General features: G+C 38.1%; 1 protein-coding gene across 1 annotated transcript in view; it reads right to left on the reverse strand.

Moving 5' to 3' along the window:
* The window catches only part of LOC126259566 (phospholipase DDHD2), a 210044-nt gene that overhangs the window by 42162 nt on the left and 150928 nt on the right, over positions 1-16954 (reverse strand). Inside the window, exons 8-10 of the mRNA XM_049956471.1 lie at positions 14934-15146; positions 13046-13226; positions 12767-12961 (exon numbers count right to left, since the gene is read on the reverse strand). Coding sequence (XP_049812428.1) covers positions 12767-12961; positions 13046-13226; positions 14934-15146 — 589 coding nt within the window. The remainder of the gene's footprint in view (positions 1-12766; positions 12962-13045; positions 13227-14933; positions 15147-16954) is intronic.

Consider the following 16954-nt stretch of genomic DNA (forward strand, 5'->3'; position numbering starts at 1 on the left):
AAATCTAATGAAATTTGGTGTGAAGGTTCTACATGGTCTTTGATGCTTATATACCACACTTCAGTTAAGTATCTTCATTAGTTGAATTTTTTTGGGCTTTTAAAGGGAGGCAACTCATCTTTGCATCACATACAAAGGTGCAAATGTGCCAAGTTTGCTACACTTTTTTTTAAAGTTGTAGCACACATTTGGTCATTTGCTTTAATATACGAGGGTCACTCCAAAAGAAATGCACACTTTTTTTTAAATACATATTTTATTCTACATGTTTGAAAGTTTTACAGTGTGTAGATACATCCTTTAGGAACAATATTTTCATTTCTCCACATAATTTCCATCCCTCTCAACTACCTTACACCATCTTGGAACCAACCCCTGTATACCCGCGCGGTAAAATTCTGGACCAACGTGTTGGAGCCACTGCTTGGCAGCGTGCACAAGGGAGTCATCATCTTCAAACCTTGTTCCATGAAGAGAGTCTTTCAGTTTCCCAAAGAGATGATAGTCACATGGAGCCAGGTCAGGACTGTAAGGCGGGTGTTTCAATGTTGTCCATCCAAGTTTTGTGATTGCTTCCATGGTTTTTTGACTGACATGTGGCCGTGCATTGTCGTGCAACAGCAAAACATCCTGCTTTTGCCGATGTGGTCGAACACGACTCATTCGAGCTTGAAGTTTCTTCAGTGTCGTCACATATGCATCAGAATTTATGGTGGTTCCACTTGGCATGATGTCCACAAGCAAGAGTCCTTCGGAATCGAAAAACACTGTAGCCATAACTTTTCCAGCAGAAGGTGTGGTTTTGAATTTTTTTCTTGGATGAATTTGCATGATGCCACTCCATTGATTGCCTTTTCGCCTCTGGTGAAAAATGATGGAGCCACGTTTCATCGCCTGTCACAATTCTTCCAAGAAATTCATCTCCACCATTCTCGTACTGTTCCAAAAGTTCGCTGCATACCGTTTTTCTTGTTTCTTTGTGAGCCGGCACAAACCTTTTTTAATGCTAACATTTTCAGTATTCTGCGAACACTTCCTTCCCCTATCTCAACATAGCGTGACAATTCATTCACTGTGATGCGTCTGTCAGCAGCCACCAATTCGTTAACTCTCTGCACATTGTCTGGAGTGTGTGCAGTACGAGGCCTGCCACTGCGAGGACAATCCTCAATATTGCTGTGCCTGCTTTCATCACGTAACCTGCTTGCCCACCGACTAACTGTACTGCGATCGACAGCAGTATCTCCATACACCTTTTTCAACCTCTTGTGGATGTTTCCCACTGTCACGTTTTCACAGCACAGGAATTCTATGACAGCACGTTGCTTCTGACGAACGTCAAGTGTAGCAGCCATCTTGAAGACATGTTGTGACGGCACCACTCACGGGAACAGGTTGAACTAAGTTTGAAAACAAGCGGGAAGGATGCATCTACACACTGTAAAACTTTCACACATGCAGAATGAAAACTGTATTTTTACAGAAATAGTGTGCATTTCTTTTGGAGTGACCCTCGTACATAGACAACTTTTTATGCTGAATCACACCATGGCAAAATTTTGGGATTTAGTCACACCTAAATATAGTTACAAGCCTCTAAACTGGCTAAAAAATTCGTCATGTTACTCTGAGAGCCAAGATTTGATCGACCACTGCCACTTTTCACATGAACCAATCACACCAAAACATAAGAAGGTTATTCCTATGTATGAGGTCTATATATGGATCAAATTTAACTAACATTGGATGCCTAGAAGGAAAGATCTGCATCTGCAAAGTTGGTCAAAATTTTCTACGTGCAAATTTTAGGGTAGTTTTGGGGGAAATATCTCAACTGTGTCTTGTTCAATCCTCCTTTTCTTGCCACAGCTTCAAAGAGCAGGCTTTAAGCTTTCAAAGCTATTTTTTTTAATTTCTTGATCCAGCATACTGATGAGTAAGAATACATTTCAAAAGTTCATCGGGTTAACTTCCATTCGGAAAACGGTTGCACTCAGCAACTGTTATATTTATTATTTATCACTTCGAGAAGATTCGAAAGTGAAATTTTTGTTCATAAAATCTCAATTTTTTTAGTGTATGAGTGAGTTTCAAATGTTAATTTAAGATATGCCATAAAACAAGTATAATACACAACAGTGCAAATTTGCAAAACAATAACACTAAATATTAAGATCCATTTCTGGTTAAATAGTTCTACAATTTTGTCAAGGACAGATTGAGGAAAACTGTATTGTCTTCCTGATGATGATGGTGTTGGTGCTTCTAAAGTCACGAAAATATGTTGCTAGAAATTCAACAGGTGTCTTTAGCTGCTGGCCAGTGGAAGGAATGAGCAGAACCATGTGGGTGCATAAAGCTGATGAGCACATCATCTTGTTCATGTGAAATATGCTATTAACCTTATTTGAAAGGCATGGACAGCAATGGTATAATGATTGTGACAGTCACTGGTCATACAAATGCTAATACTCTGACATTCTTCGCCATCAAAATAGATAACAAATGGCTGTAATGTGGCCTGACTGTTCTCCCAATGAAATCCTTGCACAGCATCTTCAACAACAAATGAATAATTCTCAGCAACATACATGACTAGATTAGATTAGATTAGTTTTTTTCCATAGATTCGTGCTGAGGAGATCCTTGTGAAGAACATGTCAATTTTTTTTTTTTTTAGCTGAAATAACAATACTAATGGTATGAGTATATACAATACATCATTTGTTTCTATTAAAAAATTCATTATTGGAGTAGAAGGAGTTGGCCACTAGTAAGTCTTTCAGACTCTTTTTAGACTGATCTTTATTTGTAACTAAATTTTTTGTGTGCGCTGGCAAATTATTGAAGATAAGTGTTCCTGAGTAGTGGACCCCTTTTTGAACTAAAGTAAGTGCTTTTAAGTCCTTGTGCAGATCATTTTTGTTCCTGGTATCGTATGTATGAACTGAGCTGTTTGTTGGAAAAAAGAGATATATTATTTAGGACAAATTTCATTAAGGAGTAAATATATCAATATAATTCATTTATTTTCTGCATGATTTCTTTTTAGTTGTTCAAGATATAAACTTTAGTGATTTGTCACAAAGTGATGCTTTCTTAAAACGCTAATTTCAAAATCATTGTCTCCATGAAATCTTCAACAGTTCTGAAATGTCTCCAATATGTATCTGTCAGTATGGACCTTTGTTGGTTTTACACTGTTTCATAGTCTTTAAAAGCGTCTTTGAGAAAAGCCTCTAGTTGTATTTTTCCTGGACATTCCTCATAACAATGCAGCATACAATATTTTGATTCCAAATTCCATACTGCTTTCTCATCAGAAACCTTGTAGTCATCTTGGATGGATGTTTCTGAAGCCAACATTAATTTGATATTTTGATGAATTGCACATACGCATACTGACTGTGATCCAGAAGCACCAACTGTAGTAAACCATTTCAGTGTGAGCTCACAAACTTTTGAGAAGCTCAGTTGATTTCCATATAGCTTACAATAAGCAATAAACATTTCTTTCTGGTTTCAAAGGAGCCGATATTTCTGCTTGTGAATCTTTTTCCCATTTATTTTTACTGCAACACAATCCTTTTAGCTTACGCAGAAACAAGAAAACTCATCAGCTCCAAAAAAAGTGAGGATATTTTGTTTTACTTCATTGTTGAGCTTTTTCCCTTTTCAGTTTGCATATATTGCCAAAATCCCATCTTCTATCTTTAGTTTCCTAGACTACTATTCCTTTGAGTCGAAACAACAAATTCTTTAGCAGTTTTCTTTTTTCAATCGTCCAGCTATTTGGGGCCAGGGTCAAAATTTGAACTTTACTGCAATTTCTTGAAGCCTGAAGCTTAAGTTCTTCAATTAAGATAACCATATCTTCAAATTTTTGGCACTCTTCCATTTGTATTTGAGCATTATTTACTTGGCTCACACCAGCAGCTGTGGCAATTACCTTAGTAATGCTACCTTGGACCTTCAGAACTTTGTGCTTTATGTATCCCATTGAATCCCTTTTGCTGATCCACTGAATCTTTAATGGTAACTCTCCAAGTAATGATAATGAAATATTAGCAGTAAAGCAAGCATCAACGACATCCATGTCTTCAGTGGATGGCGATTCTCGCTTATCCTGGTGGGATGATTCTTTTTGGGCCACTCTTGTCTAAATTTGGAACAGATTTTCTGACCAGGTTGAAAAACATTAGTCAATAACTTCAACCTACATTGCAATGGTCACTGCTCTTAAAGTCTTCTTGGTTATGTGTTTTTCTTTGCCAAATAGGTTGCAGCATGTCTTTTGTAGGAACTAAAATATTGTCATCAACTAGGCATTATGGTATGGACAAATTTGGGCATCTTGCGTAAAATCAAGCCCAGACCTACATCGTAGAAGCTCCTTGTCCATTGGTGACATTTCCTTAACTGATTGTAATTGACTTATGTCATAACAGAATGGTGATGACCTATGACAGTCAGCTCCATCTGATCCACCAAAGTAGGTGGGTGACAGGGTCTCTTGGTTCATTTTATACAGTAGTTTATTAACCTATAACAAGCAATTTTGAAAGCTTATGAATATCCATGTTTGACGCATAGACGATTCAGTCTTGTTTATATATAAAATATACAGATTAGGCCATCAAAATATATTGTTTTAGTGCTTACCTTCAGCTACATTAAGACTGCACAATGTCAACAACAAAGGTAACACCTCACAGAAGACTGACACACAGAAAATTGCCAATAATGAAAGCCAAAGTTGAAAGTGGTATTTCAGCAATGTATCATTGCTGTGAGGAGAGAGCCTTAAAAAACTACTGCTGCTTTATAATGTAGATGGAAACTGAGTGACAATGTATACATGCAACATCATGCATTGTAGGGTTAAAACATTCCAAACAACATAACATTCCATTCCATTATGATCATCTAGATCTTATGATCTTAAAAGCATTTCCGTGGTTTTATTACATTTATATTCTACACTGTAAAATAATGTAAAAACACTTACTAGCACAGTTGGATTCCCTGACCTGCCAGCAAATCTTATACCATTAAGAGACACTACAATTACACATTTTTTGATTTACAACTTCAAATTGTATTATTTTTTTGTATTTACCGATAATACATCTTCCCTAATTTTGAATAGGTAGTCTTACTCATCAATATGCAAGGTCCGGAAATTAAACAACATAGCTTTGAAAGCTTAAAGCATGCTCTTTGCAGCTTTGGTAAGTAAAAGAGGATTGAGCAAGACAGTTGAGATATTGTCCCACAAAAATACCCTAAAATTTGCATGTAGAAAACTTTGGCCAACTTTGCAGATGCATATCTTTTCTTTTAGGCATCCAATGATTGTTAAATTTGATTCATGTATAGACATCATAGGTAGGAATAACCCTATGAAGTTTTGGTGTGATTGGTGCATATGAAAAGTAGCAGTGGCCGGTCAAATCTTGGCTCTCAGAATAGCATGGCAGATTTTATACCCACTTTACATGCTTGTATCTATATTTAGGTGTGGTTAAATCTCAAATTTTTGTAATGATGCAATTCAGCATAAAAAGTTGTCAACGCATGTTAAAGAAAATGACCAAATGTGTGCTGGAACTTTTAAAAAGAGCCTAGCAAATTTGGCATATCTGCATCTTCATACATGATGCAAAGGTGAGTAGCCTCTCTTTAAAAGACCCTAAAAATTCAACCACTGCAGATACTGGACAGAAATTCGGAATATAGCTTTCGAAGACCATATAGAACCTTCACACCAAATTTAATTAGATTTGGAGATGGTTGAGTGGGGACACTTTTTAATATTGTATTAGTGTATTTGACGTAGAATGACCTTATATATAAGATATGGCCATTACCAACGGAAGTTAACAAAACTAGAAGAATGTTTACCTTTATTGCTCCAGAAAGAACTCTTACTAAATGATGAGACCAAAGGGTAGTATATGCAACTGTCCCTTGAACAGTTTAATTATAATAATATTAAGATCAAGCATCAGATATGTACACACAATTTAGTGCTCATGTCTACCTTTGACAATGACAGATGTGGAGCATGAATGCTACAGACTGCAATGTAAAATACATTGTGTTACATGAAGGTATCTGGATGCAGATATGGGACAATCAATGGTTATTTAGCTCCAAAGTATGGGGGATTAACAGTCCTGTGTAATGAGTTATATCCAACTGATATAATAGTATGTAGTACCAGCAAGTTGACATTTTTGGGGAAAATGCAAGGACTATGGAGCCCAGATCAGGCTACAATTTAAACATGTTATATGTACCAATGTAAGTAATGCGGATGTAGTACCAGTTTTAAATATAGAAATAAACTGTTGTATCATAGGGGATGAGAAGCAGAAAATTTCAGAAATACCTGTAATTTTAGCTTTAAAGCATGCAGTTCACCTGTTGGACAACTTAAAAGCCACAGGGCATAAGACTGAAACTACAAAAGGTCAAGGGATGGTCACTATGCAAGTATTTCACAAGGGGATACTCAGGATCCGCTATTTTATGTCTACTAATGATCTTGTTGCCTATGTATATACTGTAAATGTTGACGAAATTGTGGTCACAGAATGTGTCACATAGTGAGTTCAGACCGTTGTGCCAGAATTTGTGTGACAAATAATGTTGTGAATGAACGTGCCCCAAGTGCACTTGTTAGATAAACCCCAGCTCACCAAACTGATACAGACTATGGTGAGAAAGAGCTGTGCCATGTATTAATTAAGATCAATAAAGCATTCCCCTATTGATGTCCGGAGACTGCGGAGGACTGAGAGACCTTTACCCAGGAGAACTAGGGACACTGTTAAACTGGTGATATTTTTGTAAATATACATATGGCTCTTAGATCGAAAAGTATCAGAGTATTAAAATACTAATGAAGTCATATTGGAGACCAAATGTAATGTAAAATTAATATAATTCTGATGGAAATAAAGAATTATGCTAGTCACAATTTTGTGAAGTACCGTAAGATGTAACAGTGTAAAATGAATGTAATAAACAGGAATAATGTTCCAAAGGCACCAATATCTATTGATAGGATGAGAAAATTTCGTATTCTCTGAGGGAAGAGTTCGTGAAATTTTGCCTAGATGATGGGAGATGAAAATGGCATTAAATTCCCTTTGTAGCTAGGAGCTGTCTTAAGAAGGCAATGCATCTGCACAATCATTTACTCAAACAGTGTCAGTCTGGTGCCGAACAATCCACAGGCTATACACACATGAGGGGGGCAGCGTACAAAAGTGCACGACTCCAGTCCCATAACAGAGACAGTGGAAGATGTGCCTCCTAATCTGCACAAAATATGTAAGGTTCACGCAAGTGACTGCTATGTATGTCAGAGGGAATCTTCCAGAACATGGTAAGTGCTAAAAAGGAGGACCTACTCTGTGTAAGGAAGAACACAGATCAGTGATCATGTGGGACACTACCCCTTTGTTGGTCTTCGGCAGGTTGCGGACCTAGGGTAGTGGGAGAATAGTATCCTCGTTGAGGCAAATGTCCCCCTGTCATTTCAGTGTATGAACTTCCAGCATGCTGGAATAATTGCAGATCAGCAACTTCTGTCAACCAGTTTAACAAAAAACCAGCTAATGCAAATTTCATTTTTTTTTATTCACTCAATGACTAGTTTTGGGCCAGGACCCTTTTTCAACTCACTGATATCAGATAGTCAAAATAGTATTTCCAAAAACACAAAACCCATGTCAAAAATATATACATGTTATGAAGTGCAAATCAACAGTTACAGTGCATACGTCTATTTATATGATGATGTAACTATTCATTTGCACTTCATAATAAGTATATGTTTATGACACGGTTTTAGTATTTTTGGAAATATCATTTCGACTGTCTGGCATGATGATCTGAAAATGGTTCTCAGCATGAAACTAGTCATCAAGTAAATAAAAAAAGCGAAATTTCCAGCTTTGGCAGGTTTTTCATTGTACTGATTTTAGGGTACATCCACATGAATTACATTCTACTGCTGTGACTTTTTTGGGGTTTGAATGTCATATGTATTGTATCATATGTGCTTATACAAATACTGCAATATTTCCATCTCCTACTGTTTTTTGGCAAGTTCATCCTATGGAAGAGTTTTAAGGTTTACTACTGCAACTGAACATAGCTATATTTTGAAACAATCAGCAACCACCTGCGTAAAAGAAATTTTATTTCTTAACTGCTTTGGGCAATTAGTGCCCTTCTTCAGAAGGTTAAAACTATCACATTATTTCCAAGTGACAACAATAAGATGCATGTGGCATATTGCTATGGTCATGCGGTGTACAGTGCCTGTCCAAAAATGGCATAAAGAAGACATCATTCCAGAACTGAAGCTAATCGGCTCACCTGATGTTTGACTTTTAACACTGTGACCAAGTCTGCCTGAATGTGGAGTTACTGATTTTTTAAGTTCATGTTTGAAGTCAAGATGACAAATGACAAATGAAATACTTTTTGTGTTTGATATAACTACGGATTAAAAATTTTCAGATTTCTTCCTTTACTTGTACCATGAAACCCTACTTCTTGCCAAATTCTATGATTGTAAGTCAACAGGAAGTACCCTTTAAGTCTCAACGAGCGAGTTCAAGACTATCATAAATGGCCATACCAGTTGATTGCACTGACTTAGAAGCTACTGTTCACTTTATCACCAAAAGACCACAGACCTTAGTATGTGAGAAATTTCAATTGGATACATCCACCTATTCCTGAGAAACAGGGCTTTTAACAGTTGGAAAGATAGACAGACAGACGACAAAGCAATCCTATAAGGAGTCTGTTTTTACCGATAGATGCGTGGCAACTTAAAAAACAATTGTTTTGTTTCTGAAAGAATAAATTTTTATCTTTCATGTTGTCGCAGAAGAAGCTGAGTAGTAGCACCGTGGTGTTGTGGTTATGATGCTAAACTGTTGCATGGAGGGTCATGAGCTCAAAACTCACCTGAACCGTAAAATTTTAATTTCTATATTCAGTTCGAGTACATTCTAGAAGTATCCACAAATGTCAAGAATCATTGCACTGGAATGTTCTGTAGCTGTACATATATTGTATGTGTTCTGGCCACAGGCAGTCCACTCCGTGCTCTTGTATGTGCAAGTCTTGAATAAACCTTTGTTAAGTGAAGTTAGTGATCATCATTCGTCTAATTACACATTCTTCCACGTGACATTATTCTGGTGAAGGCACTGGATATTGGAACCTGTGATAGCACACATTACTGACGACACAGTGGCTCCCATCAGGCCACGACAGAGCCGCTGTTTACGTGGCGAGAAACCCGAATTCGAGCCATATTCAACAGATCGCTATCTATCAGAGACAGAAGAAGAGGAGGACATTACAATACACCAACTGTGTGCCACCACACGAGAAATCCTTCCGGGTTCTCTGGTGATGATGGCCAAGATCCAAAAAAGTGGCTGAAGGTATGTAAGCGTATAGCCAAATTTAACAAATGGGATGCCACTGTGTGTTTGGCTAACACATTTTTCTACTTGAAGGGCACTGCCAAGCAATGGTATGAGAACAACGAGAAGTTCACAAGCTGGGAAGTATTCCAGGCGGAACTGCGCTAGAATTTCAGCGACACACGATGACAGAAGTGCAGAGCTGAAGATAAATTAAAGTGCAGGGGCACAGTGTCCAGGAGAAACGACAGCATCCTACATTCAAGACGTCTTGGAGCTGTGTAAAATAGTGGATCCTAGAATGAAGGAGGAAGATAAGGTTGCACATCTCATGAATGGTGTTGCTGAGGACATGTATCAAGCCCTACTCCTGAAGGAGGTTTCGACAGCAGATGACTTCATAAAATGGTGCCAGTGCATCAAAAAGAATTACATGCAAGCAGTTTGATCGGCTTCTAAACATCGTATCGATGTCTGTGATGGTGGAAGCAACTGATTTCACAAGTTTTCTTCATCAGATAGTGAGAGAGGAAGTTCAGAAGGCACTTGCATTGCACAGCGATCGAAAAACCAAGGCGCTTCAAGAGGTCATATGGGAGGAAGTGGAACAGACATTGAACCCAATCTCTTGTCCTTCATTTCCCTTAAGAATGGTGAAAAAGTCGAGGCCCACGAGGAATTACGTTCCTACAATGCTGCATGAGGAACCGGTTTGGTCACCAGATCTGACATCTGGAGGACCCAGGATAACCAACCACTATGTTCCCACTGCAGACGACCGGGACATGTGGTGCGCTATTGTCGAGGCAGAGGATATTTTTTGACGCCTGCGCCAGAAGACAGCAGACTGATCTCAGGCGAGACCAACTATGGGATGACGAAGATGACCAAGAAAATGTGTGTGCAGGACGATGTAGGTCACCTTCGCCACAAGCTAGCCGCTGGAGAGGATGCTCTCCAACACGCCGATCAAGGTCTCGCATCACCATTTAGAAGCTCCAGCGAATCACATAACCACCGCAACCTGGAAAACTAAAGGGTGCGACCTTCCTTGGAGGTGAAGTCACTGAAGAGAAAAATCCTCTGCCGTTGATCACAATAAAAAGGACAGGAAACTTCTTCGATATCCTCATGGATGGCTGACCAGCCCAAGCTCTTGCGGACTCTGGAGCATCATATTCAGTCATTTTGGGGAAGTGCCATCAAGAGTTGCAGAAAACCGTATTCGTTGACAACAAAACATCTCTGCTGAAGGTGGCTAATGGGAAATATGTAAAACCTATGGGAAGATGTACCATTCATGTGGGTGTAAGTGGCCATACACAGCTGTTAGAAGTCATCATCTTACAAGAGTGTAGTCTCGGATGGGACTTTTTGAAAGCTTCTCAGGCAATTATAGATTGTAGTCACTCTAAGATTATGCTAGACGAGATGTGATACTGTGGACAGGAAGATGTGCATCCGAGTGTGTGGAGACTGTGTGCTGGATGAAATGACCATTCCTGCAGTCAGCACTAGAAAGGTAACTGTCACGTGTCATGTCATTCATCAACCCATGGATCTTTTAGTGGATTGTGAGAGAAGCATACTACTGAAGAATAACTTGGTCATCCCAGCCTCTGTCGTCTCATTTAAGAATGGATTCGGTGAATTGTAGATAGTTAACTGTTGACGAGAACCGCAGATCCTTTCAAGATACATGTGTGTGGCAAACGCTGAACTGTTAATTGCAGAACAGCTGAGTGTCATAGGAACCTCCCATGCCGAGTCTGTGTGCGAAATTAGCGCTACCACTAAGAGAAAAGATTTTCTAGCTCTACTATCACCAGATCTCACTAAGAAACAACAGAAGAAGCTACTTGCCATTCTTCAAGAGTTCTGAATGTTTCAATCCACTGGTGAAGAGCAAATTAGACAAAATGATGGTGAAGCACCAGATTAGCACTGGAGACCATTAACCAATAAGCCAAAGAGCATATCGTGTGCCAGCAATACAATGCCGAATAATTGGGGATGAAGTAGAGAAAATGATGAAGAATGACATCATTCAGCCTTCGCAGAGCCCATGGTCATCACCAGTGGTCCTTGTCAGGAAGAAGGATGGCAGTTGGTGCTTTTGTGTTTATTATAGGAAGCTTAATAAGATATCTGAAAAGGACATTTACCATCTTCCACAAATTGATGATACACTAGATTATCTGAAGGGGGCTAAGTTTTTCTCAACCATGGACATGTACTCGGGATGCAGTCATCACCCCTGAGGGCCTGTATGAGTTTAAGGTAATTCCACTTGATTTGCGTAATGCACCAGCAAGTTTTGAACAGATGGTGGATAATCTGCTAAGTCACCTGAAGTGGACGATGTGTCTTTGTTATTTAGTTGACATTGTAGTGTTCTCAGAGACATCTGATGAACACACGAAAAGACTGAGGGCCGCTCTTAAGTGTCTCCAACAAGGCGGACTGAAACTTAACCCAAAAAAGTGTCTCTTTGGAGCAAAAGAAATAAAAATGTGGCCAGACCCAGAAAAGATGAGATATAACGGTGTTTCCTATTCCTAAAAGTATTAGAGATGTGAGAAACTTCCTCAGATTATGTTCTTATTACCATCGTTTTATCAAAGCCAGGCCACTCCAGGAGTGGTTAAAATCTGATGCTAAATTTATCTGGGGTGGTGCCCAACAAGATTCTTTCAATGTGCTGTGAAAAGCTCTGACGACTGACCCTGTACGTGGTCTGTATGATGAGAGAGCACCTACCGAACTACACACAGATGCCAGGGGGTATGGGAGCGGTGCTGTTCTGGTGCAAATTTCGGATGGAAAAGATAAGGTTATAGCCTACGCTTCTAAGATATTTGCAAAAGCCGATAGAAACGACTAAACTACAGAAAGAGAATGTCTTGCTGTGATCTGGGTCAATGCAAATTTTGACAGTCTCTCTATGGAAGGCCATTAACAGCTGTTACAGACCATCATTCATGACCATGAATTTTATTACCTCAGTGTATATCAAACCTCTTCATGTTATTCTCACAACTAGCTATCTCATCATGCCCAGCCTTATATTTTTAAACAAATGCCCCTTATTACACATTTTATGTAGCTTAAATGAAACTAATGAACTAAAATGTAATGTTATTGGTAAGCATGTTTACTTTGTCATAAGTCATTGCTATCATACTGATAATTTCACTAATATGTTGATTTCAGATTCCAACATATCTACCTGATTCCCCCCCCCCCCCTCTCTCTCTCTCTCTCTCTCTCTCTCTCTCTCTCTTCCTCCAACTCACTTTTCTTACCTAAGTGCATTCTCTTCCTTCCTTTGTGATGAGGAACCAGCACAGGTTTCTGATTTTCAAATTCTGGATTGATTAATGTCTCTATACGATATGCAACTGGATCAAATGGATGGAATATATTGAAAAATGCTGGGCAAGTTGGAAAATGAAAATCTTCTCCCAGTGCATCTATGCCTCTCACTGTTACAAACATTCCTATAAGAAAAAAGAAAGGAGACTGTGTTACATGCTTGAATACTTTTCACTATAAAGTCTTCATTTCATTTCATAAACACTTACCAATTGGAGATCCAAGTGCAAAAAATGCCGTTGGGGTAAACTGTAAATGGGGATATGAGATGTATGGTTGCCCTGTACCAGCATTTCCCATAACATAGCTTATTCGTCTACTCAACCTCCTCTGCAGGAGCGAGTGGTTTGGTTCTGCGACAGGAGTTGAATTACCTTGTCCTTCAGTATCCTGTAAATTCAATAATTTTATGTTGTAAAATTATATTCATCTACACTTTAAATACTATAAACTGATAGAATGTATGTAATTTTTTCATACTTGTCTTTGTTAGTGATGATAAATGATTTTCTACTGTGAATCATACCATTTCACTGCAAAAATTAAACGAATATGGGATATGAGGAGTCACCTTAAAACTACTTACTCCTATTTAAAAGACAGGAAATAGTGTGTTAAGCTAACTTATAAAAAGAATGTGCCTGAAGGAAGTACAGTGGGGCCTTTTCTGTTCCTCGTGTATGCTAATGCTTTAACTGAACCTTTAAGACTTCATGGTCATAAGCTATGGAGATGGCTTATCCTTTGTCAGTTGGGGCACTGATACGCAAACTGCTGCTAAGAGCAGTGAAATCAATTACAACACTCTGTTAACTTATATTAATGCAAATAAGCTCCTTCTAAACACACAATAACTATAATCAAAATAGCTACACTCGAGATACAAATGTTATTACAGTTACACTGGTACTTAGCTATACACAAACTTTTGGAGATTAATGTGGATGAACATCTGTCATCAAAATAGTACATAAATCATACTTATAAGAAAGTCAATATATTTCAGTTTGATCATCCACATCTTTGGTATGATACTGAGATCTGGGGTGGGGCACCAGCACTCTATACAGGTAGCCTTTTTGTATCACAAAAACGAGAGAGAGAGAGAGAGAGAGAGAGAGAGAGAGAGAGAGAGAGAGAGATATGGGGGGGGAGGGGGAGGAGATGGAGAGGGGGGATGGGGGGAATGAAAGAGGAGGGGTAGGACACGGTATGATGAGGTAGGACGTGGTATGATGGGGCAGGACAGGGAGGGGGAAGAGGAGAGAGGATGGTGAAGAGAGGGCGAGGATGGCGAGGAGCAGGCAAGGATCAGGCGAGGGGTAGGGCTTGGGAGTGGGGGTGGGGACAGGGGGTGGAAGGAGGTCAAGGGGTATGACGAGTGAGGAGGGTATGGGGTAGGAGGGGACGCACTAATAATGATAGCTGACATCAAAAAGAAAGAGCATTGTAGAGAAATTTTCAGAAAATATAAAATAGTTACCATCTACTCTACATACAACTTGCAGGCAATCATGTTTATGAAAGTAAGTTCAGAACATAATTTAATGGACAGTAATGTACATAACTGTAATATATGAGGAAGGGAAAAATGCCACAGAATTACAAGTACCAAACAGACCGCAGATCACAGTTTGCATATGACAGAACCAACTTTTTACAACAGACCTTAAGATAAATGATCTAAATGCCTTAAAGAATAAACCTAAGTATTTATTAATACAGTGATACTGTTATTCAATAGACAATTGCAAATTGTAAGGTCTCCTTGTAAAAGTGTTAGCATATATAGCCACTGGCTTGTTTTTGCAACAAAACACTGATAAATTCTGATCTTCACTTTTTAATATCACTGTAGGCATTTATCTGTCACTGGTAAGAGAAGTTCAATTAGTACAACCTTCTATCTCAATGAGTTGTACCTCTATGTATATGTGAACTAAATAGATGACAATGTCTAAAAATTGACTGTTATACAAACAAGCAAGTAAATAAATAAATAAATAAATAAATAGACATCCATGATGATTTAAATATGTCCCTCAAAGTACTTTTCCATGTAAATCACAATGCGCAAATACTGCAGAATTAACTTACACAGTTTCTGCCTTCTGATCCTTCCCTTGATTCAGAGTTGGGTTCTTCTGTGTTTTTGCCTGAATGATCCTTTTGGTTGCAAAGAAGATCAAACAATATTACAGTGCCAAGACTGTGGCCTCCAACTGAAACTCCACCCTTGAAGTTAGGATTTCTTTCTTGAAATAAATCATACAAACGGTTCAGCTCTTTTCCTACAGTATCCATAATAGTCTGAAATCAAGAATGTAATTCTATTTTACTTGTATTCCTTAGAGAAAGGAGTGTTTAACCTAATTTATTTAATCATTTGAGATAGTGTAATTACCCTTCTACGATCAAATTAACAGCAAACATGTTGTTTAACCTATATTTAATGCATTCATTTTACCATCAAGGCATTTTTAGTGCTTTGACATACTACAGCACATTTATACAGGCCGATCCAAATATATAGCACACAAATTGAAGGAGCTGGCTGATGAGTCAAAAGTCAACAACTTTGGAATAGGAACTTATCTTGGAAGTAATCCTGAGCCAGTGAAAGCTTTGGAATGTCGGGAATTACGAGGGAAATGAATGAACACACATTTTAAGCTCAGCAAAGATAATACACTGTTTGCTCAACAATGTTGTATATTACAGATGGTATTCAGCCAGGTAGGGGTAGGACTCAGGTCCTGAGGATTACAAACAGACTTAATTACATATATGACAGTTCATCCATTCCAGTAATCAAGAATCTCAACAATTTTTGCCTGTTATGCAAGGTATCATTCCGGGGATTCCAAGACTTTCAAGAATGTTTTAATTTCAAGTTTGAAGTTGGATAACTAATGACACAAGAAATATTTCTTGTGTATGATATAATTACAAATTAACACTTTTCAGATTTCTTTTCCATTGATTCTACTGCAAAACCCTGCTTCTCACTATTTCACTGTTTTAGATAATTAGGAAGTACCCTATAGGTTTCAACGTGTGAGTTTGCAAGTCTCAAATTATGTGATATAAATGGCCGTATTTATTGGTTGCAACAACTTAGAAGCGTACATTTATTATGCCGCCATGAGACTAAGGACCTTAGTATGCGACATCCTTTTCAACTTGATACGTCTATCTATTCCTTAAAAAAAAAAAAAAAGTCTTAATAGACAGATGGGCATTCGGATAACAAATGACCTTGTTTGTGTGATGTAATTACAAATTCACAATTTTTTTGATTGTTTCCTTTGGCTGTACTTTTAATCCTTACTTCTTGACAAATTTCATTATCCTATTTCAATAGAAGTATCTTATAGTTTTTGATGAGCTAGTTTGTAAGTATCAAAATTTGTGACATAAATGACTGTATCTTTTGGTTGCACTGAGTGAGAAGCTTCAATGTTTACAATGCCAAGGGACCATAGATATTAGTATGCAACATTAATTTCAACTTGATACGTGTACCTGTTCCTAAGAAGAAGGGTTTTTAACACTCTGACAGACTGACACACATACGAAAAACAAATGATCCTATGAGGGCTCCATTTTTACTGATGGAGGTACTGAACTCTAAAAATGGCGACCACCACATTCAATACAGACATAAAATCTTTGTAGAACATTCTTGCACACACTACCAAGTATATCAGGCATCACAAGAATCTCCTAAGACACTACAAGTACACTGGAAAAAGTGTTGGTCAGAAACTGGTGTCATGCACACAAGGTTTGAATGACAAGCAATTGTATGAAAATAGGAACAGTACATTATCTTTGCTGAACTTATGGTGCATGTGCACTGATTGTTGTTGTTGCTCCTGGCATTCCAAAGCCTTCCCCGGTTCAGAATTTATTCCAACACAATTAACTCTTATTGCTAAGTCATTGTGTTTTGATTCCTCTATCAGCTCCTTCAATTTACATTTAACCTTTTTAATCACCCCTTATATCACTGATATCTGCAATCTTGTAGACATTTCTGTCAGTGTAAAAACAACACGCAATTTCAGAAATACCAAAACAAATTTTCTTGAAAATTAATTTACCATATGCTGAAT

This window comes from Schistocerca nitens, chromosome 5 (genome assembly GCF_023898315.1).
Source record: "Schistocerca nitens isolate TAMUIC-IGC-003100 chromosome 5, iqSchNite1.1, whole genome shotgun sequence".
NCBI lineage: Eukaryota > Metazoa > Arthropoda > Insecta > Orthoptera > Acrididae > Schistocerca > Schistocerca nitens.